The sequence below is a fragment of the Cygnus atratus genome, chromosome 2 (assembly GCF_013377495.2).
Source record: "Cygnus atratus isolate AKBS03 ecotype Queensland, Australia chromosome 2, CAtr_DNAZoo_HiC_assembly, whole genome shotgun sequence".
NCBI lineage: Eukaryota > Metazoa > Chordata > Aves > Anseriformes > Anatidae > Cygnus > Cygnus atratus.
The window spans coordinates 151439924-151463888 of record NC_066363.1 but is presented as its reverse complement, the minus strand read 5'-3'; the positions used below and the strand labels follow the sequence as shown (position 1 = coordinate 151463888).

Below are 23965 nucleotides of genomic sequence, written 5' to 3'. Positions count from 1 at the left end.
CCCCACGAGGAAGAACACCACAGAACAGGGGTGTGCTGCCCCAGATCAACAGGAGAGTGGGAATCAGATCTGCCTACGTTGATTGCAACTGCCAAGAAAACAGCAACTAGATTAGACTGAGCTTTATAAACTAGAAAATTTCCATTGTTTGTTTAGAATACATTATAAAACATGTGGAGTGTAACTAGCTGAGCATCTCCCACCTACAGAGTAACAAGTGATTCTGACAGCTAGAAATCCACAAAACTAGGCATGCATGAGATTTTTTTTGTTTGTTTGTTCCAGCTTAAATTGCTTCTGTGCAGAGATGAGCAAAGAACTGAACATCAGAGACACAGCTACATAGCTCCTAACTAATTCTTTAGGCTTGATGAGGGTAAAAATTCAAAAGGAGAAAATCTTCACTGCATTTCCAATACTGATTAATTCATCCTTTTTTAAACAACAAAAGCCTAATGAAATTTATAACTATGTTTTAAATATACTTATCTTCATACATATATGTATATGACTGCATCAATATCTAAGAGGTGAGGGTTGCTGAGGGAAGATGACATGCCCTGAACTGAATAAAGCTGAGGACAAGGAATGTAACAGAAGAGGGTGAAGCTAGGGAGATTCTTATGATCTGGCTCAAATACTGAGGATGATCAAAATGTCAGAGGGCTGCACTGCATGATTGGAGGTGGGGCTTGCAATGCTTCCTTCCTATGGACTGGAAATTTGTTAAATGAAAGAATTACCCGGCTTCATAATAGATGAGGTGACATTATAACATTATCAGGACAATCTCAATCCTCTTTATACTTCTTTTCTCAGCATTAGATATATGCATATGCATTGTTAATTCCCATTTTTGCCTTTTGGATTATTGGTAGGAAATGGATTTCTTTGGTACTTCACAGAATCATAGAAAGGTTTGGGTTGGAAGGGTCCTTAAAGATCACCCAGTTCCAACCCCCCTGCCATGGGCAGGGACACCTCCCACCAGACCAGGTTGCCCAAAGCCCCAACCAGCCTGGTCTTGAACACCTCCAGGGATGGGGCATCCCCAGCTTCTCTGGGCAGCCTGTTCCAGTGCCTCACCACCCTCTGAGAGAAGAATTTTCTCCTAAGATCCAATCTAAATATACACTCTTAGCTTAAAATCATTCCCCTTTGTTTTATCACTATCTGTCCTTATAAAAGCCATGTACTTCACAGTGAGCCTTCTTGTATCCAGGTATACAAATGATGTAATATAAGTGGGAAGCACTACTTTAACTTTAATAATACCCTATCTGCCTTTGATCTAACACATTTAGACTGTTCTCACAAATTCCAAATCTGTAAGATACTTGGCACTTGGTGGGGATGGGTGGGAGCTGTTCTACAGGCAAATGCAAAACAATTCTAACATTATTTTTAATGACTCCTCAGCAATGTGAAGACAAATGGGGGCATTTGTGTGCTCTGGCTGACTTCTCCATAGCTTTGAATGAAAGTATACAGGAGATCAACAAGCATTCTTTTAACAACTTTGAGCTCCGCATTGGTAAGCACAGTACAAGCATGAAAATTAAAATGTGGTTTAAATTAAAAAGGGGAATAGTAGCTTACCCTAAACTCTATGCACAGTTTTTGTGCACAAAGCCTTTTGACTTTGCACAAAAACTGAATTCCAGTTCTGACCTGATCTGTCCCAGTGGCAGCACCTCTAAACTTCTGCTAAGGGTAAACTATTATCCTGGAGGAAATCAATAGGGTGGGACATGAATGTAGGGATGACCTGAATGTATGCAACAAAGCAGGAACAAATTTGATGACTATTTATGCTGACTGGATCACTGGCCAAAACCAACTCCACTCAGAAGAAACATGTCCTTTACAGACAATCTTACCCTTAGAAAAGCTGAAGTGTATTCGTTAATCACAGCATGGAGGAGCATCATCACTGTCTGTGCTAACTCAGAGTGCTTCCCAAAAGTTTTGAGCCATGGAAAACTCCAGCTCCCAGGATTTTTCAGGGAACATTCATCCATGTCCAGTAAATGTGGATCCCTTGCAAAGCTTTTATCCATCGTGAATGCAACTGTATTTGGAGACCATGTCTATAAACAATTTATACATATATACGTATTTGCGTATATGTATATATAAAGTCTTTTAAGAAAATCTAAAAATGTAAGATCTTTTTCCCAAAGTGCCTTTCACTATCAGTAAACTTATTCTTAAAACTTCACTGTAGGAAAAAAAAAAAAAAAGTCACCTTTATATTATTTCTTGCATTGAATTTATGCAACAATATCATAAGATATAGTCTTCCAATAACTTCACAGGAATACTTTAGTATTTTCGCTTCATGGAACATAAGGATGTCATTTCTGGACTGCATAGCACTGACAGGGTTGCCTTCAACAAGTGCAGAGCCAGAAAGATCTTTCCTACTACTTAAGAATAATTTTGCAGGAATTTTGGCAATAGTATGTGGAATACAGATGACATGTAAGTACTGCAGTTCCACTGTGATGGATGCCCTGCCAAATAGTTCTGAGGATATAACTTTTGTTCTCTACCTTTCCTGAACTTTTTTTCTTACTTTCTTTTTATATGCACCTTTTCCTTAAACTTAGAGATAAGTATATGTGAAACAGGTTTCATACAATTCTGAAGTACAAACATGGTTTTCAGTCATTTTCATCTAACTGGTTGTTCTCTCTCTCCCTTCCTCTCTTTTTTGTAATAGGGATTAGCCATGGCTCTGTCGTAGCAGGAGTTATCGGTGCTAAGAAACCGCAGTATGATATCTGGGGCAAAACGGTTAATTTAGCAAGTCGAATGGACAGCACAGGAGTTAGTGACAGAATACAAGTGCCTGAAGAAACATATCTGATCCTGAAGGACCGAGGATTTGCCTTCGACTACCGAGGAGAGATTTATGTCAAAGGTATCAGTGAACAGGAAGGAAAAATCAAAACATATTTTCTTCTAGGAAGAGTTCAACCAAATCCTTTAATCTTACAACCAAGAAAACTGACTGGACAGTATTCATTAGCAGCTGTTGTATTAGGACTTGTACAGTCTCTTAACAGGCAAAAACAGAAGCAAATCCTTAATGAGAACAATAATTCTGGAATCATAAAGGGACATTATAACCGGAGGACTTTGCTCACTCCCGGTGGATCTGAGGCAGCAGCCCAGGCAGAGGGGGCCGACAAAACTGAATTGCCATAATCAACATTTTGTTTGTGTTCTTTTTTTTTTTCTTTTTTTTTTCTTTTTTTGTATTTCTTTTATATATAAAAATAAATATACAAATAAAAAGGGTTTAATTTTTTTTAGAATAAGCGTGATTATCTTCTGGTGTGACATTTTTATGAGATTCCAGTTCATCCATTTTTACAAATGCTGCCAGTATCTCTCTCCATTTACTATGATTCACCTCTGAATGTCCAGCCATAGGAGCTGTAGACCTCTGCTCAGCTGTGCTGGTTACCCACAGAAAAGGTCAAGAATAAATCCCTGACTTGGGGGGATTTAGAACATAAATTGTATAAATCATGGGAAACTGAGACAACACACTTGTCATGTGGAAGCAAAGGCAAAAGGAGACTGAGTAGGTTCTTCTCACTTGTAGTTGTCTTCAAGAAGAGTGATATCCATCTAAGTTAGTTGTCTGGTCTCCATAACAACCAGTGAAAAGCTAGTCAATACAGCCAATGGATTTATGTATGTTATCTGCCCAAATGTGAGGCTGTGGGACATAGAAGGGAGAGATTTTACCCCAAACCCACTGACTCCGTTGAGTCACTGGCTATGGGCTGTTAACAGAGACTGAAGTGTCTTGCCCACAAGGCTGCACTGCAGGCAGTGTTGCATGTTGTTACCCACCTGAGCTCTAGCACCCACTCCAGGAGGTCAAGGCTCTCCTGTGGGCACTATGCTATATCTGTCAGTCCCATCTGAAGGGTTCAAATGTACTAAGATATCTTGAATGACACAAGACATAAATGGACTTGTCTGGAGTCTACAGCTGAATCTCTTGTCCAGTCAAAGAATTAACCAAATTCCCTTGGTTCGCTTTCCTGAGCTTAGCTCTTAAACCCATCCCCAGTCTGCATTTTTAGCAAAAGAAGGCTTATCTCAAGCTGTAAAATGAGAATGTGCTAAAGTACAACAGGAGACAAAGCTGAACACCCGCTCGGTTACCTCAGGAGGAGGAGAGAGGCCGTGACTGAGGTTACCCCAAATGGTTTGTGTGCCAGAACAGAGACAGTCCTGTTGGGATGCTGAAATGGTACACCTAGGTGCTACAAACCCTGCATTAAAACAAGTACAGGATGACTTTTTTTTAGGATAGCTTATCAGCTTTCCCCTGGAAAAAGTAAATATATAGCACAGGTACCTATATGCATCAGTAACATGATTCATACTGATCAGTAAAGCGCACAAATGAACCTCTCATCAAGTCTGTATGCTCAAAGGAGCTGGGCTTGTCTCGTTAAATATTATCTTTAAAATAAATCACAGATGGGAGCAGCAGAACCTGCAATCACACAGCAATCCCCAGACGAGACCCCAGACAGCCAATACAGTGCAACATATGGATTCTTGGTAAATACAGGCCTTGCTTTTTTACAGGCTGTTACACAGTCTTTAATGAAAACTAGGATATCCCAGGTGTGTCACCACTGGATTGGGCACATTTTTATAAAGGTGGCCAGTTTGGCTAAGAAATATTGATTCCTACATTTTATGAGACACCATGGTTTGCTAACAAAAGAGGCATCAAAGCACAAAAAAGTTTAATTGTAGTATGACAAAAATAATGCTTTTCATTGTAAAACAAGCTAAAGAATAGGTATGTCAGGCAAAATTTGATCAGCTGAATGCAGCCTTCAGAAACAGAAAATAACAATAAATGGCCAAATAAATTCTAGAGAAAACTGTATCATTGAAGGATGGGTCTGATCACAGATATCAGAAAGCTGTCAGAAATGTTATACACAGTGATAAGGCTGCCAGTAACAGAGCTCTTATTTCAAGTTGATTACTGATTTTAGACCCTACAAATATCAGCTCTTTACACCACCTAGGAACACTGTAAAGCAGAGCCCCTCAACCACCCAGGACAGTATTGGTGCTGTAGGAGAAGAAGACAAGACATGGCTTATATCTGAAGCAGCTAAACCAATTTCACATTTAAAGTGGTATTTGAAGTCATAGAGAAGAAAGTTTTGGCTGGTTTAAACTCCTCATAAAACAGCTGTCCTCTCCTCAGCTTATCTCTCTGCTGGATGTGGGTTCACTCCTCCTGGTTTTCTAAACATTTAATTCTTGATAAACGCATATCCCAGCTGAACCAGTTTTCTAATTCTCACTACTGCTGCCAGCCTCTGTAATGACAATTAGCAGTGAGTGGAAAGTGTTATCTAAACAGGCTGGGAGACTGGAGACTGAGGGCACCTTCACTGTGTTTTAGAACAGGCCTAAATCTCCTGCTTCTTATCCTAGACACGGATGGCTTTCTGTGTTATCCCTCTCAAAATCCCCATTAACATAACTATGTTCCCGATAAAAACTGTCTGCTAAAGAACTCTGAGCCTGTGTTGACCAGATAAAGAATGTGGCAAATCAGCTCATTACCATGAATAATTCTTTAGTGAGGAATTTCACCTGTGTCTGCTGTAGGTAAATCCCTGCTTTGGTCTATTTGTCTACACGAGGCAGCTATTTGTCACCCCAGCAATTACACTGCCTGTTCCTTTTCCAAGTGCAATGACCTTAAAGGCTCAGCAGTGTTATTCCCCGTTGTAGCATTTGTTTTCAGAGGAACAGCAGCTACTATTTATGCACTGTCTTCTAGTTTTACTCCATTTCATGGTATCATTAGTGCATTCAGCTTTCCCTCACAACACTATCTTCAGGGATTCTTGTTCATACAGAACAGAATTGTTCATACAGGAAGAATCTATAAAGCCAAAACACCTGGTTAATATCCTTTGAAACACACATGCTTGAATAATAAAGGCGAATTGCCTTGATATTGTAGCTCCTTGGCCAAGCCAGCTAGCCAATATCGAGGACATTGCTAGATTCTTCCCGTTAAGAGGAGAAAGCCGTGGCAGAAACTCAATATACTCTTTGATGTCATCTTATTTATTTCTACCGATGTACACTACAAAAAAAAAAAAAAAAAAAAAACAGCAGCCAGCTGCTTGATCAGAAATTCATACCTCAGTCCCTCTGACAATCTCCATGCCATAAGCTCTGCTGACTTCAATGTTTTCTAAACAAACAAGCTGAACTCCATAGCTTACAAAAAGCAACATACAATCAACTGCATCAAGGGCAGTTTATGCCAGCTTTGAAGTACTCATTTTTAATCATTAAAGGAGACAGAATATCGACTACCTGGATAATAGTTCTGTACCAAAGTCATCAATTTGCAAAGCTCCATGTGGATATTTGCAACCATTAACCCTGCATTCTAGTAAAGACCATCTGTGTTGCAAGAGTGCTTGTTTGCAGACAGTGAACAGGTATTAGGGTTGATTAATTTATACCATTAACCAATTTTAGTAATATCTATCCAGAAAGTTACAGTTAACTACTGATACCTATCAAGGTATCTACTCTAAGCTCATATTAAGACTCAGGAGAGAACAAAGCTTAGGTGTGATATCATTTAGAGGTGTGTGCTAGCTGACACAAAGCAGTTCAAAGAGCAGACTTTGCACATACAGGGAAAATATTACTCACTGTCCTCAGCTTCAATTCATTCCTGATTACTTCACAGTACTTTGCACATTTTGAAAAGCACAGCAAAAAAATATCTCATCTAATCCTTGCCTCATTAGCAGAACTTCATCTGCCTTTTCCTAAGTGCTGCAGGAGTCAAGGAGTTTAGACAAACACACAGCGCAGCGATGGTGGCTCGTAGCCAAAGGGCCCGTCGCTGCGCGCTGCCGAGCTGCGATGCAGGCAGCAGAGAGCCCTGCTCCACAGCCGACTTGGCGAGCACGCAGAGAAGTGATCAGAGGAGCAGGAAATAACCACATTAACCATCGTCAGTGGTACACGGCAAGCGTTAAAATTGCACAGTCAACTTATTAACCTCCCCATGAATCCTTTTTGTGTTGCTCAAAGGCAGTGACATGATGAGGTGTTTCGCGGTTTCCCCAGCTCTGAGCTTTCCTGGAGGAGGGGAAAATACAACAGAGGAGCAGTCAGCAGATGGGAGAGAAGGGGTAAATATTCAATATTCATATCTCTAGTCACTTGAAACTGCAGTTGAGTTGCTATTTATGGAATGCTTTCATTACCTCTCCTGGTTAAAGAAAAAAAATTAGTCATTGGTTTAGGTAACTTTAATAGATAAGGTCCAATTCCCCCCCCCAAAAAAAATATATATATTTTTTTCAGTCTATTTTCCACTAAGAGCTTGTTTAGGTGAAGGCCGTCAGAGTTACAGAGACATCCAGAGACTGATTCATTCAGCTCTTTTATGTAAAAATGACATCAATGTGCAGGGTTGGTTAGACAACATCCCCTGTAAAATGCAACTCATGCTTCTTCTTGTGACCCAGATCTCCCTCAGCCCAAGGTGCGTTTTTTGTGATTTTTTTTTGTTTGTTTTCTGATGAATATGTTAATGCTGATTTTTTTTTCTTTTTTAGTATGCTGTAAAACCTGTTTCACAGGGCATGTGCTTTTTGAGGGTCTAGAAATCAGCTCCTCCTTCAGCTTTGCAATATTAAAATAAAATAAGTGTCACCATTGTGACATAACAACAACAAGGGAACTAAAAAGAAATGTCAGCTGGTTTGCTGAAAATCTAAGGTTTTAAAAAAAATAACGTTATGTGTAAAATGACTTCTGATTGCAAAGCCCACTCCCAACAGCAGTGACATGGGATATGTTAAGGGATATTTTCACAGCAGCAGGATATTAAGTATAATTTTAATTAACTCATCAGTTACTTAAAATAATAAAAACACAACACCCTCTTCCTAATCATTTTCGCTCACAGTGACTATTGTGACAAGCTGTCAGTTTTCCAGTTTTTTATAAATCACAGAGTGATTGCGTTTCAGACGAATGATTGCCCCCTCCGGATGGATCCAGATTGATGGTGTAATGCTGCTTTCAGGAGTCAGGACCCCCAGCCCCATCTCTGGGGTCAGTGCACTTTGTATGGGCAAAACCAAGACTCACAGTGGCATCAACTCTTTCCCCTTGGTCCTGTTCCTGAGAAAGGCAAGAGCAGGGACTTGGGCATGCTAGGAGTTGTAATTGAACATTTTTCACATTTAAACAAGGGTGGGAAGAAGACCCCAGCATGATCCATCCCACAAGGTGAGTCCAGATGCTGCCTTTACAGCTTGTTTTTCATTAACAGCCTGGTTAATTGCAAGGTGTTTTAATGGCTTCTCAGCAGCTTGGCCATCCCAGATCAGCTGACAGGGTAATGAGGGCACAAGGGATATCTCCCCTGCACCACAGCTGACACAGCAGTATGCAGCCATCTCTTGCACCATTAATTTCCCCCCTTTCCTGGCAGCTAACTTGGCAGGACCCATGACCTTTCAGAAACCATTGTATGGATGTTAGAAGACAAGTTTCCATGGAACCATCTTAAAAAAATCCTTTTTTCTTTTTTTTCTTTTTTTTCCTTTTTTTTTTTCTTTTTTAAAATGTTTCCTGCAGGGAAAAAAAATCCACTTAATTTATTCATTCAGAGTTACATTACAAAACTAAAACCACACCTGTGTCCAATACTGAAAAATCAACTTAAGCAAAAGCAATATGTCTTCCTCTTACACTTCCAGACCAGGTTGATTGTGTGTCCATTGCAGCTTAAGGAGCCCCACCATACTTCCCTCTCAGAGATATTCATCTCTACCTCAGAGTTATCCCACCGAAGAGATCTATATACAGAATGTTTGCAAGGAAACCTCAGCCCCCAATTCACCCCACCTCTGCTCCCATCCCTTTTAGAGATAGTGGACTGGTGCAGAAGGGCTTTCATGGGCCTGAGAGGGATGGGAAAAAAAAAAAAGAAAAATTCTCCATGAGATAAGTTCCAAGCTATTTTGAGTTTTACAGCTGAAAGTGAATATTTTACTTGCAGCTTTAAACTCATGGTGAACACAGAGACCCCCACTATCACCCACTGTCCCTAGCACACAATTTCACAGGTTTTACGTTCACATTTGTTGCTGCCTCCATATTTAATCTCTATTCCCATGTAAAGCATACTGACATTAGCCAGACCTGGCTGGGTGTAGCAACGCATGCCTTTGTATTCTCTCTTTTGGAACATCACCTAACAAACATGTCATGCTTTTTTGACAAAAAATTTCATGGCAACAGCTGCAATGTGAACTTCCACTGATAGACAGCTAGCCAGACCCTAATCTGTATGCTTCGATTAAGAGGTCACAGATTATCCTTACAGCTCCAACCTATTCTCCCTCTTTTCATGCCCATGCTGGAATATTTCTTGTGGATATCATAAAGCATTAAGTCTTGGTATCTAAACAGTCAAGAAGAAATTGTTTTTGCTCCATGTTCCAAGAGTAATTTCCAATTAAAATAAGCAAGTAAATAAATAAATAAATAAATAAAATCTGACTTTGGAGCTGAGACTGGTATCCAACCATCATTCCTCCTCTGAGGTGAGAGCCATTACATCTGGACAACAACCATAATTATTTTTGCTCAAGACCATAATTTCAGTTTTGGGCACCTGTTTTCTGTGTAAGTGCATTTTATATTTCAAGTTCTTTCAGCCCTGGTTCATAGTTTTGTAATAGCCTTAGATGCTCCTTCTTCTGATCCCTGAGACTGTCAGAGATGATGAAAATGAGTTAATAATGAATTCTGCTTGAGGTCTGTGGCAGAACTGAGTCAAGCAGTGTGGCTTATTGAAATAAAGCCTTTGCTGGAGTTAATTGATTTAATTCCAATATATGAATACTTTCATGGGCTAAAAATAGAAGTTTCTGCAGAGCTCTTCAAGCTAGGGAAGAAAAGCAAAACAAAAATGATGATGGGAAGTTAAACAAGGTCAAATTGGAAATAAGGCACATGCTTTTGACAGCAAACATGATTAAACACTGGAACAAACTACCATGCAAACCAGTGAATCTATTATCTCCTCAAGAGTTCAAATCAAAATGATCTTTCTGGAAATTATGCTTTCTTTCAAACACATGTGCCTGGGTCCACTCAGAGAGGAACAATAAAGCTTTCTACAATGTGTGAAGCCCTGAAAGGCAGACTGGATAGTTTAAGATTTTTATTTTTTAATACCATGAATTTGGCATTGTCTCTTCACCACTGAGCTAAACAAGCAAAACAGAAAGAAGCAAAATCTTCTGTCCTGGGAATGTTTCACAGGTCTTGCTGGTACTAACTGATGATGGGGAAGGCAAACCTATTCCATTTCATGCATTGATTCAGAGCCCAGAAAACCATGATTTTTCATATGTCTCCCTTTGTGGAAGCACTAGAGGTGTTGCAAACCAGTGGCTCAGCTCATAGGCAGACACTGTACCAAACTGTTCAGCTTCCCTACCATTCATATAGCTGCTTCATTAATTTTAGCAAAAACTCTGTAGTCAAGCGTCAGGAAAGAAATTGAATTGGTCCCCAGCTGCATTCCACCATTCCCACCCCACCACCTCTCTGCTCTTTCTCCTTACTTGCCCTGGTGCTTAGAGCAATCCACACATTGCATTTGTTCTAAGGAAAGGCTATTAGAGACCCTGAGGAAGAGCATTTGTTTCTTAACAGAACGAGTCTTTTCACAGAGCATTTGATGAGATCTCAGGAAATCTTTGTGTTAATTCAGTGATGTGACCTTGGCTACAATGAGGGTGCTACTACTTTCCCATATAACTGAAATTATAACCTTGAGTTAAACGGATGAAGAGTTCCATATAAGCGTAGGTTTTTTTTGTCACAATGTCTCCCTGACATTTTTATATAAGCATATGATACGACATAAGTAAAAGACCCAGCCTGACAAGATGTCTGGAGGTTTTTGTTACACAGCCAGAAATGCTTCTGCTGAATAGAAAGCATGGGATGAAGTAAAAGAAGAATGGAAATAAAAGCTCAAACAGAGGATCTGTGGAGGGAAGAAAGGGAGGCATGTTAAATGCTCGGGAAGTATCTTCCAAATAACCCAATTACCTATTTGCAACCTGTAATTCATGATGCATTTCTCTTACTTTTCACAAAGACTGACAAGGAGAATTTTTCCCTTCCCCCCCAACCTGCACCATTACCTAATTCTGTCACCGAGATGAGAACAAGCTAAGTCCTAATATTTCACTTGGATTAGCAGTTCCCACCAAATGACAGAGGCAAAAGATTTGTACTGGAAAGTAACAATGGCAAAGCAGAATAAAAGACTCTGCTGCTTTGAATTATTAATAGTGTATCACCTCACTGCACATACCAATCACACTGCTCTCTTTTCTGGAGCCTCAGGAGAAAGGAACATAGTTTTCCAGTGTACTTCAAGCCTTTTAAAAGTGCTTCAAATCCACCCAGCTATTTCATACCTGGGATAGTTTCAGGGCAGGGCAGCCTTCTTAAAGACATAGCATCCTGCCTGGGGTATAACAGGAGGCTTTCACGTGGGTTGTTTTGGGAAGACATTTTCAAAAGAAGCTAAGTGGAAGGAGAACAGTTTAGTGTTTATCAACCCTTCAAGTTCTACTTTAAAAAAAAAAAAAAAAAGTGTATGATTTTCTGAGCTGCTGTGCACCATGATTCCCTTCTGCTGGGTGTCTTTATGCACATTATCCCACAGATTATGTTTAAGCCTTTCCTAACATATCTAAAAAGCTTGAACAGTATTTTGAGGAAGAGAAGCAGATTCTTCAGGACAACTAGAAATTGTTTTGTTGGACACCTCTTATGGGTGTCCTGGAGTTACTGTGACTTGAGAGAAACATCAGCAGGGACAGCTCAGGGGGTTGTCAGCAGTGTATTCGCTGAGTCCAAATAACAGTTCTGAAATATGATAATCTTGCTTCCTAACAAGTTTGTGGTTTAAGGTGCAGTGGACTAGAGTAAATTATTTCCATAGTGCCCTTCATAGCAGCCTCCACTATGGCTATTCCTCACCTATGTAAAAAATGCTTCCTGCAGAGGCATCTTTGTTTGCAACCTCCCTTGTCTCCTTCACTTTGACAGGTGATGATTCAGGATGCGAGAACTTGCAGAGGAATCATGAATCTCTCATATTGGATTGAATTAACTAGAAAACTTAGGATTTTACTTCTATAGCAGAAGCATACATTTTACTATTTGAAAGAAGAAGAAAGTATTTTAAACCTGAAACAAGCATAAATGACACAGCAATATCTTTTTGCACCTGCAGGAAGGATTAAACTATTGGCCCAAGAGATGAAAAAGATGAAGCATGCACAGCTGACCGAGTTACTAATTTTGACACCCAAAGCAAGGAGTAGCCTTTTGGGGGATAAATCCTGCTTGCCCACTGCAAGCCTGCCAGAAGCTGCTTTTGTGTAGGTACCCTCTTCACAATGCCACCACAAGGAGATGCATGTACAGAGGCATGGACATTGCTTGTTGGTGCAATTCTTCTGCAAGTTATGTGCATGGACTCATTATTTTATTACCTTGCATTGAAAGCACCTAGGGCTGGATAATCTATATAAATGAGTTTAATGGTCCAGCACAAAATTAACATTTATTTCTAATCTTGGTTACTTTTAGTTTGTGACCTGGAGTCTGTCATGCTAAGTCCTGCAATTTCTATCCCAACGAGAAGGACAGCAAATACTTTTCTTAGTGGGGCCTGCATCACATTTCTTCCAATAGTCATGGAAACCTAACTCCTCCCAGATGTCTGAAGACTCCTTGTTCAGTTCAGGCTCCACTGTGCTGGTGCAAATCTCAGTCATGGAGAGATGAATTGAGGATTCATGGGAATAGATAAACCCAAAGTTTTACAGCAGCACCAAACAGCTCAAGTGAGACCTTTCCTCCCATGCCAAACAGCATAAAATGGCTACTGAGATTTTGCATCTTAGACACCCCTGGGAATTTTCCTCCTACCCTGACCTTTACTCTTGACTTTCCTTCATGATCATGATCCTGGCTGGAATCAAGACTCCAGGAGCCTGGTGCTCATTACCATGGATGTCAAAGCACATTAGGGACTGTTAAAGCTGAAGAGCCTTTTCCAGAGCAATCAGATTGTAACAGATACCTTTCCAGACCTTTGTGACAGCACTTGGCTGCATTACATTTAGTTGTTTGGCACTGAAACACTTGTATGCACAGTCTTAAAAAACAAATGTAGCAGATGAAACATCCCACACTTGACATTACCTGAACCCTTGTTAGAGTTCAGTGCAAATTCTTCCTTTGCTTTCAGTAAGACAGCTGGTCCCATGATCATCCTTATGGAAGCTATAAGGAGCCACAGGTACAGAAATAGAAAGGATGCAAGATCACATGCAAAACCTGTACATGTGCAAACATAGCCCCCAACCTGGCTATCTGACACAAGATGAAAACAACACACTGTTGAGTCTCATGTCAGTTTTAAGAAAATAAAGACCAAAGGGTCTAGGATGCTTAAGGGGAAGAAAGAGAGAAAGACAGAATAACACAAGCTCCTGTTGGAAGCAGAGAGCTTGAAAAAAAAATCAGAATTTCAATAAGGTTGTCTTAAAAATGGTTTTGGAAAACAATCGCATCTGCTGACTATCACAGTCTAATTCATTAGAAAATCTGTCATACTGCTTGCAGAGGAAAGCCAGTAGCATCAGAAACATTTCCAGTATTTTCTGAGAGATCCATTTACTCTGTAATCATTGTTTAGGTAGCTTGGAAATACTTTCCCTCTTTCTTGTTTTCCTGTAACACCCTTAAATAGCATTCACTTTTTCACCAGCACTGAATGCTAATGTGCAAAAAAGTCAGCTGCTTTTGTCCTCTACAGTACATCATTTTTTAAAAGAAGCTCTTAACTCACGTGGCCCTCTAACAAATAAACATCAGATGCTCTTCTCAAGCTCAGTGCTCCCTGCCTGGAACAAGGAAGGCAGATATATCTAAAAATATAATGCTGTTGTATTTATAGCCGAGCAAAAAATTTAGTGCGCAAATTAAAGCGCATGGAAATCATCTGATTTCTCTCAGTGATCACATCAGTTTTCCAGAAGGTCACATAGCATTTCTGGATTTTTCAGGCCAGCTGTAGGGCCCAAACTAACCTAGAGGGGGTTTGCCATATCAGTTTGGACATATATGGTTTTAATGTGGAATCATCAGGTTTTGAATAGGATAGGAAATGAAATGAGAAGGGGGACAAGAAGAACATAGACTTTTCTAACCTGATTTCTTCTTGGCAACCCCCAGAATTCCCTGTGTTTCACTTCAGCTTGGACAGGGATTATTACAGTATCTCCATCTCTATACACATGTGCCAGGAAGACTTAAATGAAAGCAACAATGAGCAATAACATTCAGGACATCTCCCTGCTGGGCCTCAGTAAGTCCTGAACTTATAGGACTGCAGCTATCCAGCATATACATCTCTATATATCCAACACACAGCACTGCAGTAGTCAGCACAGTGTATTCCAGCTGCACAGCCAAATTGTTGTTCCCCACAGAGGTACCAATTGCCATCGACTGGGTGCCTGCTGATAGCCCCATGCAATTGCAAAATAAAACCTGTGGGTTTAAAACTACCTTCACGATGTGTTGCAACTCATAAGGTGCTGGGATCTCTGGTCAGGAGAACACAGCCCAAGTCTATGAATGGCAACAGTCATTTGAAAGACATCCCAATCATCTGGGAGAGAGAAAACTTTTTTAGTAATTTCACTTTGTTGAATATGTAATCAAGCACTTTCTAACATTAAAGCAGGCTTATATACATATATTAAAAAATAATAATAATAAATAAAAAAACTAACAAACAAACCAAAACAAAACAAAATCACTTTCCTCTGGAGTTATTGTACTAGAAATCCCCAAAACACTACCCTATGTGTTATATTCTCCAAAACATTATCTTCCATAAGCCACAGGCAATGTCCAAGCTGTTTGGCTAATTCCTCCTACATTTCTTTTATGTTACACCAGACTCCTGTTGATTTGTAATACAGTCTCTAGCCAAAGTTGGAATCCCACTTCACTCCACTCCATATGGTGCAAATGGAGTTTGTTATCTCTTCAGTGCCCAGGGAAATGTTATCAGACACAAGACCAGGTGCAGTCACAGCTGATGAGGGGAAGTATTCAGGAGTGGTTTTGCATTATTGCAGTGGGACTCTGCAAGATGCCCTCGGTGGTTCTCAGGTTGAATAAATCACTTCGCCAGCCACTTCTGAATGTGTGTCAATAACGAAAAGTTTGCAACCAAAGCAGACAAAATGGATGGAGAGGAAAAGAAAAGGAAAAGTACTAAGTACCAGAGGGATTTGTTTGATGATGTTTGGCCTGTTCATGTCAGAGTCAAAATTGCATTTCAGGTCCTTGATCCTAACACAGACCTAAAGAACTGAGTTGTGTCATTTCAGATAGCCTACAAGGCTTTTACAGGCTGCTTTGTTGAGCTGATCATACACATCTGTCAAACTTTTCTCTCTCCCCATAAACAAACGCTTATAGAGGTGTTCCTGCCTGAGGAGTCTAATCCTCTTAGAGCCTCAAAAGTGACTCACATGGATTTTTGTCTGTTTTCTGTCACTGTTAGAGGATTTGATTGATTCTTTCATTATTCTTCCAGCTAAGAATAATGGAGAGTGGCATTTTGTTTGGAGAGGTGCACATTGCCTTAAAAAACACTCCCAATCCATCCTCAAGTACCTGCTTCTTCTAGAGCTCTGGAGAGCTGAGCAGCACTTACTATTTCAGGTGTTCAGTCTGACACAGAAAATATTTCTTTTTCCCTTGTATGAAAGTGTTACACCAAGTGTGTGGTTGTATCCTGCATGGGTTTCTCTTTTGGTCTTAATCAGGGCTTGGACAGGGCTCTTCCAGTCCTGGAGTAGATCTGGGGTTGACTCTTGCAACCCTGAAGGGGAACAGCCCCACACTCCATCCCAGCAAGCCATAGAAGTAGCTTGAGGCAAAGATAATTGTAGGACATGGGGCCCTGGTGCCAGGCAGATGTATTGAGAAAACGGCTGCACAGCTGCAGGTGAGTCCCCAACAGCTCACAGATTTCTGCTCACAGAGGCACATGAAGAGTGAATGTCTGTGATGCAGGATGGAGCGCATCACCCCATGAATGGCAGCAGACAGGGCACAGTGATCATTGCTTCTACTTCGAGTCTAAGCAGGGTTTTTCACTAGTTCGCAGCAAAAAAAGTGGGGGGTTAAACCATCAGCTCCATATTTCAGTATCTATCACAGATGACAATGGGGTCACACTCCACTTCTCTATCTAAGCAGCAGGTTGGAGCATGTTGATTTGGGTGGAGAGGAGCCTCATGAGGTTCAACAAGGGCAAGTGCAGGGTCCTGCACCTGGGAAGGAACAACAGCATGTATCAGTACAGGCTGGGGGATGACCTGCTGGCGTGCAGCTCTGTGGAAAGGGACCTGGGGGTCATGGTGGACAACAGGTTAACCATGAGCCAGTAGTGTGCCCTGGTGGCCAAGAAGGCCAATGGGATCCTAGCCTGCATCAAGAGAAGTGTGGACAGTAGGTCAAGAGAATCGATCCTCCCCCTCTACTCAGCCTTGGTGAGGCCACAGCTGGAGTACTATGCCCAGTTCTGGGCTCCCCAGTACAAGAGGGACGTATTGCTTCTAGAGAGGGTCCAGCATAGAGCTGCGAACATGATGAAGGGATAGGAGCATCTGTCCTATGAGGAAAGACTAAGCGAGCTGGGCCTGTTTAGCCTAGAAGAGTTTAAGAGGGGATCTCATCAATCTCTATAAATACCTGAGGGGACAATGTAAAGAGGATGGGGCCAAACTCTTCTCAGTGGTGGCCAGTGATAGGACAAGGGGTAATGGGTATAAATTGAACCACAGGAGGTTTCATTGCTATATGAGGAAGAATTTCTTTATGGTTTGGGTGACAGAGCACTGGAACAGGCTTCTCAGAGAGGTTGTGGGGTCTCTTTGGAGATATTCAAAACCCACCTGGATTTGATCCTATGTAACATGTTCTAGGTGACCCTGCTTGAGCAGGGGCGTTGGACCAGATGATCTCTGGAGGTCCCTTCCAACCTCAACCATTCTGTGATCCTGTGATGCTCCCCCTGGGGCAGAAGCTCAGGCTTCATTTCTGGTAATAGACACATGGCGGAAGGATGCCCGGGTCTTACACCCAAGCCCAATAGCTTATGCATATGAAACTGTAGTTAATCCCCAGCCTCAACTAAATAGAAATACCATTTGTTACACTTGTTATTTGCTATACTTAACACATCCTACTACCACATTCGCTGGATGCACCTGGCAATGGAGTGGGGTCCTACTTTGAATAAACAAATCTGCCTTTGCATGGTCCCTCTTACCTGTGTTCTGGAGTCACCCAGAGCACATTTTTCTGTTAGGTACAATATGGCAGTGGTGGTTGCAGAAAACACCACCATCCTGAGGCTACGGAATGGCTGAGGTCTGGGTTCATATCCAAGCTCTAATACAGCCATTGGAAAAAGCTGTTTCTGCCTTCTGTTTCATTTATTTAGAAACTGAAACATTCAAATGGTGAAAAGCCTCCTTCATATTTTAGAGGTTATTAACATGTTGATGCCCTGGTTGCCTGCAGGATTGCAGAATACATGAATGAAAATGCAAGATGTGGCACAGAACCTCTGCTTTGACTAAATCTCTATTTGCATTCAGCACAGACACTGTGGCACACAGACACTCCCCCAGCAACTTGAACCCAGTTTAAACACCCTGGCTCCTGTTTGAATAGCTCTCAGTAAGGCTGCCAGATGACAAAATCCCCCCAAATGAGAATTCCTTTATTGCTTAGGTGTCATCTTAGGATAAAACAGCCAAAAGTGGGCCGGTTATGCTGTCACCAGAACACTTCAAGTGCAACCCTCACTATTAGTGTCAGTGCTTCCTCAGACAAAGAATGGTTTAGAAAGAGAAGGAGAGATCTGGGGGAAAGCACTTGAATTTGGCAAGAATATAACAATTAGCACTAGAGATGAGGATACTGAAGCCCAGGAGACCTTTCTTAGCTGCTGTGCTGTTATCACATGATGGGGGAGCATATTTGAAGGTAATAGCAAGTGACTTCATTAAGCTCTCAACGGACTGGGAAGGTTGGAGAGCATTAAAAAAAAAAAAAAAAAAAAAAAATCTCTCTTTCTCTCACCAGGTGGCTTTCAGCAAGCTCTCCTAGTTCCCACACGATGGTATTTTCAGTATCATATTAAACACAGTAGGAAACTTAAATGCTTAAATGTCCTTGAATGTTTTTGTCTCTGTTTTGGCAACTATTTTCCTTTGCTGCCCTCTTGTGGGATTATAGAAAAAAACGCCCATTCAGAACAAAAATAAGAGGCTTCATTCACCAAAATACATTCTGACCTAAATTCACCTAGACTGGAGACAGATGTTCATGAAACCAGCTTGTTTTATTTCATATCGTTTCTTCACGAAATATGTTTTTCTTTGAGTGCCAGGGTCTGTATGGTAAAACATCTCAAATGTAAAATATCCATTTTGTAAAACATCATCATTCAGGTCAGGTGAAACCAGCATGAAGCAATTTTTTCTTGAATGACCTCTGGGGAAATATACGTATGTGCATGCATATATTTACCGATATATAAGCAGTTATGCAAATATCTACATATTTATGCATATATATGTATATATAAAGTGCAATATGAATAGGAGTTTAGTTACTGCAGCCCCAGCAGGATTCTCATCCTTACTGCCATGATTTCTAGGACAGACAAATAAAATATTTCTGGATTAGCTTTGAAGAAAATCCCATTCTTGGGAGACTGTAACAGATTTTGAAGAGAAAGAGTCAGACAAGATTAACAGCCAAAACTTGCTTTCCGTTAAACAAAGAAATGCTGAAGTGAACAAGTTTGCAGCAGCACATCAGTTCAGAGGATTGCAGCAGCACTCGCACTGTGCACACACCTCACATTACAGACGACTTTGATCTCATTGTTACCCAAGATTTTCCAAGATGTATATATTTTTTGGTAAAGCTTTAAGTCCCCCAAAAGAGCTGAAGAACGATCATTCATGAGTTTATCTGCTTATGGAACTGTGTGAGCTGATGAATGATTAAGATTATGCAACGTCTTCCTTATTATGAGGGAAATATTTTTTCACTTGCAGAAATTATACTGTAATACATTCTCCATGCAGGCAGTCTTTTTATGCAAAATATGGAAAGAATAGAAAATCCTAAATACAATATATATATATATACATAAATTGTCATAAGCTAGAGCCTATAAAGGCTGCTTAAGTAGGTAGGACTGATAAAATCCACTAACAATTTAAAGTTGTCTTCTGCCTGTGGCATCATAAATAGACACTGTATGACTTCATGGTGGTAAGTTATTAGAAGTGACCTGAATTTTACATTTTATATCCATACTAGGTTCTCTTACGGGGTACTAGTTTATTAACATCTTTAATTCCCACTGAATAATGCAGTCACGTGATATTTATTTATGAGTAACTAAATGTTATTATCCAATACAGGGTGGCCAAGAGCAGATAATGCAATCATCGCTGGATGAGCTGCAGCCAAGGCTGCCTCCAGCTTGCTGCACTGTCAAGGAAAATATCCACAGAGTACATGACATAAACCTGTGAGGCCTGAAGGTCTTTATGTTATCCCAGTAAAACAGTGCTGTGAAAGCCTGTGGGACTGCAGGGCTCTGTAGGTACAGCCTCACAGTGAAACATGGTCTCAAATTAGGCACTGAAATTGGCATCAGCTGAGACACTTAAAATATGCTATTTTGGATTTTTTTCTGCTTTTTTCCTCTTCAGTTAAAATTTATCTTTTTAAGAAGACTAAGTTTGTATCCCATAAAAAGCAGGCATTTATTTACATATTTTATAAGTGCCTAATATTTCCAAAGCTCAGGCAGTTTATTTACCCTAAGCTCTTTCTCTGGGCATGGTCTACCATTAGCCTGACAACAAAAGCAAACAGAGGCTTCATAGTGGTCATTAACACAAACAGAGAAAGGAACCCTCTTCAGTAAGTACACCACAGGCCCCTTTCAGACTTCTCTTCTTTGGGCAATCATGGCACATACAAGCAGGCCATGTTAGCTGTGTGGGGAAGCTAAATATTAGCCCTCAGGGAAACAAATTTGAGTGGTTATCCCACCTTCCTCCCCCAGATTTATTCATGCAAAAAGTATATTCTTTGGGATACTTCACAGTCACTGCTGAAGTAAGCCCAAACATTAGACTTTCTTATAAAACGTTGGCATGTACAAATGTGTGTTCATATTTGATATTTTCAGGCATTTCATATTTTCAGGGGATATTTTCAGGTACCCATATCAGTACCCTGATCTTTTCAGAAGATAATATCAGTACTCATCGTATTGTCAGACCATGCTGCATCGTAGAGTGTAATTCATTTGGAAGCCAAAATTCAAGGCAACTACACGTGCTTTGTGTTTGTGATTCTGCAGTCATTCAGAGAAACAAAGAGCATTCTTTTTGTAAATTCATTGAATTACTTTAAAAAGTTTAAATGGGGAGATCACATATCCTAGAGGAGGACATGTGGCAGACAGAGTGGGAAAATTAGTTGTCAAGCAATTTATCTATGATGCTGGAACAATACAGAACAGCTACTTTCTGTGCAAGTTTTGAAGGAAACAATAGCGAATATCTTGTCAAAAGTGGTAAGTGCTGTGAGCCCAGATCTCAGTTCCAGAGGGTGAATCACTGGGGTGGAAAGGATTCATCTACTATGAGCTTGGCACTACATTTTAAAGTACTCTAGCTAGGCTCTACTAGACAAAATTAAGAAGGCATCATTAGGATGTCCTGTTCAACAGTTTATCTCCAAATATTTTCCAACAAAGATCAGCACCACAATGCCACAGATGAGAAAAAGAAGGCACAGAGAGGCAAATCAATTTATTCAAGGTCAAGAAGCAAGCAAGAGAGCTCTATTCTTTGGAGACCAGTACTCTGCCCACTTGACCATATTGCATAATGTTTTCATTCTCTGAGGCCAGAAAATGCTCTATTTGTTCACATAATGCCTAGCATAACTAGCTGTGAGTGCTTTTCTGAGAGTGATGGATGCTATTCAGTGTGCTAAATAGTCTGGCCATTCACCAGTGCTCTCCACCCATGTGAACTCCAACTATTTACCTCCTATCTGCCCATGCAAAAGCACACAGTAAGTGACAGCACTACCTTATGTTGCAAAACAGTCAGGAAAATGTTATCATCAGCAATTTGCTATAGTAATTATTGTTTTGTTTAAAACAGTGTCACTTCAATAAACTCATACACCGCTTGTCATAAATCTCATTAACAAACAGTCCAAACATGAAGAGTAAAAATATCTGTTACCTTGACATGTGGGGAAGGTGTGCAAAGAAAATTAGGATGCTGTTCTAGGCCAATGCAAATTTCTTTAAATCACCTACTGGTGCAAATTGATACAGCTCTGTTGCATTGACTGATGCTACATTAATTAACATGGGCAGACATTCTAGCTGATAAAGCATCATTTTTGTCATGTCTAATTTAAGGAAAAACCTAACCAATCAAATGCTCTGAGCATTAAAAAGAAACCAACACCCCGAGGTCATAATTTTCTGCAATCATTGTTCTTGTGTCCTCAGGCAGAATCTGGCAAAATGGGTGAACTCATTGTTCAAGTCACAGATTTACAGTCAGTGACCCCACAGTGACATTTAACACCCACAGCATACAGCGTAAATGATGAGAGAAGGAAGTGATGCCAATTAGTATCTGACCTGTTGATTTTCAGTAATGAGCAACACATTCAGTTCTGCAGCAATTCATGGACACATGGAAGAGTCCTGGCTGCCAAACTGTACTGACAGCCGGCTCACTCAAACTTTGTGAATTCACCACATTATTTTGTCTTGGAACACTAACAATACATTTATTCACTGGGAAAAATAATGTATCTCACTTCCAGGCCTTTGCTTTGCTCCTTTTTTTTTTTTTTTTTTGACAGCAAAATCTGTAAAATCTAATGAATTGCAGAATCACATTGTACTGTGCTGTGGCTGGAAAAGTCACTGTGATATATGTTACTTTCATGTTTCAAAACCTTTTTCTTTTTCTCACTGGAGCAAGGAGCTATATATTTTTCTTTCTTTAAATACATTTACTATTGTTTTACATAAGCACCAACAAAGAGTAAGGCCCTTTTATCTTTATAACTTTGTAAATTATAGCCATCCTCAGAGTATAACAACAGAGTACAGGAAAATCCCAGTCCCAAACCTCACAAATTAAAGGAAAAGGACAGACACAATTATTGGGTGGGTATAGGAAGTATGACAGGAGGCAGCAGTAGTGCCTCTTACCCTTATGCTGCTACTGTTTGCCTTGGCATGTGAGGTTTTGCAGGGAAGAAACAGAAAAATATAGAAAATAAGCCAATGAGAAAAATAAGGAGCAGGAGGAGGTTTAGTGCGATGGCTGGAGCTCAGTCTAAGAGAATGGCAAAGTGTCTATGCTTTGAGAAAGGGCTGCCCACACCCACAGAGAAGAGCACTTGACACAACCCTAACCCCATCTCTGTCTGACTTGTCTGTGCATCTGCTCCCTCAGGTCCCTCCCAAAAAGAGAGTGAGCCATTAGTGACACCTAGCCACTCTACATCTACATGGCCGTGCCAGCTCTTCACCTGGGTATGGCACAGTTGTTCCTGGTTTCAAGAACAAGGCTTCAATAAACCATCTACCCTGTGACCATGATCAGAGAGATTCTCATGTTCATAAACACCTTGGTCTGGGACATCACAGTGCACCCTGATACAAGGACCTCAGTTTCTCTTCCTTACTCCTGAGCTGTTTTATTGGTATTTTGAGCAGACATCAGCATGGTTCAGCAGCTTTCCCAGGAACTGTTTCTTTTGCACCCTACAGCATGAGCGCAGATCACATATCAGGGCTGACTTCCCCATAGGAGATCTCCCAAAGCCCACGTGGTGGTGAAAAAGTGTCACTGCAAACAGAGGCTAGGGAGGACATCTTTGCATGGAACTGTAAGTCCCAGGAGAAGAGAGTCCTTACCTCCAACAGCCACTCCTTAATTTATGCCCTGCTGGTGCACCATTAGTCAGATGTGATGAGATTTGGAAATGTTCAGAGAAAAACAGAGCAGTTACACCCCAAGGAGAGCCTCATCTATTCAGCTCAGATTGACCTGGTAGGTCGGGGAGGTTTCTAATCAACAGCCTTGCTTTTGAGTTGAATCTCAGCTGGTGGCTGGACAGCCACTACTGTAGTTTGTGATGGCAGGACTGCAGCCTGCGGCATTATTTAGCTAGATTAGTTTACTTTCTAATGTTTTCTTTTTGATTTAACTCCTCCAGTTTTCCAGATGCCTTAATTTTTGCTCTTTGCTTTTCACCAATTTGAATATGCTGCCCTACTTACAATGATGCTCTGGATACATAGATAAGACTGACACCTCTCAGATAAATGATCAGTTTGCTTTGCTCAGTTATTTTTTTATGTAGACCAAAAGATTCAGTAGTGGGTTATTGAAAATTTGCAGAATCCTAGAAAATTGGACAGAAAATAGGACATCTGGACCATCCTCCTGACCCCAACCCCATCTGCTCAACCTATAACATTCCCACAGCTCTATTTCTGTCTCTATACTTTATTCAGCACCATTGATTTTTCATATTCTTCTAGCCACTGCCTAAAACAAACAAACAAACAAAATTTCCTCTTGATCATTTTGCTTCTTTTTCTCTAAACTGAATCTCATTTTGCATTTGATAACAG

At 40.5% G+C, this 23965-nt stretch overlaps 1 protein-coding gene across 1 annotated transcript in view; it reads left to right on the top strand.

Moving 5' to 3' along the window:
* Positions 1-3213, top strand: part of ADCY8 (adenylate cyclase 8) — a 125025-nt gene extending 121812 nt beyond the window's left edge. The window contains exons 17-18 of the mRNA XM_035556245.1: positions 1420-1534; positions 2726-3213. Of these exons, the coding sequence (XP_035412138.1) occupies positions 1420-1534; positions 2726-3213 (603 nt within the window). The remainder of the gene's footprint in view (positions 1-1419; positions 1535-2725) is intronic.
* The last annotated feature ends 20752 nt before the right edge of the window (positions 3214-23965 follow it).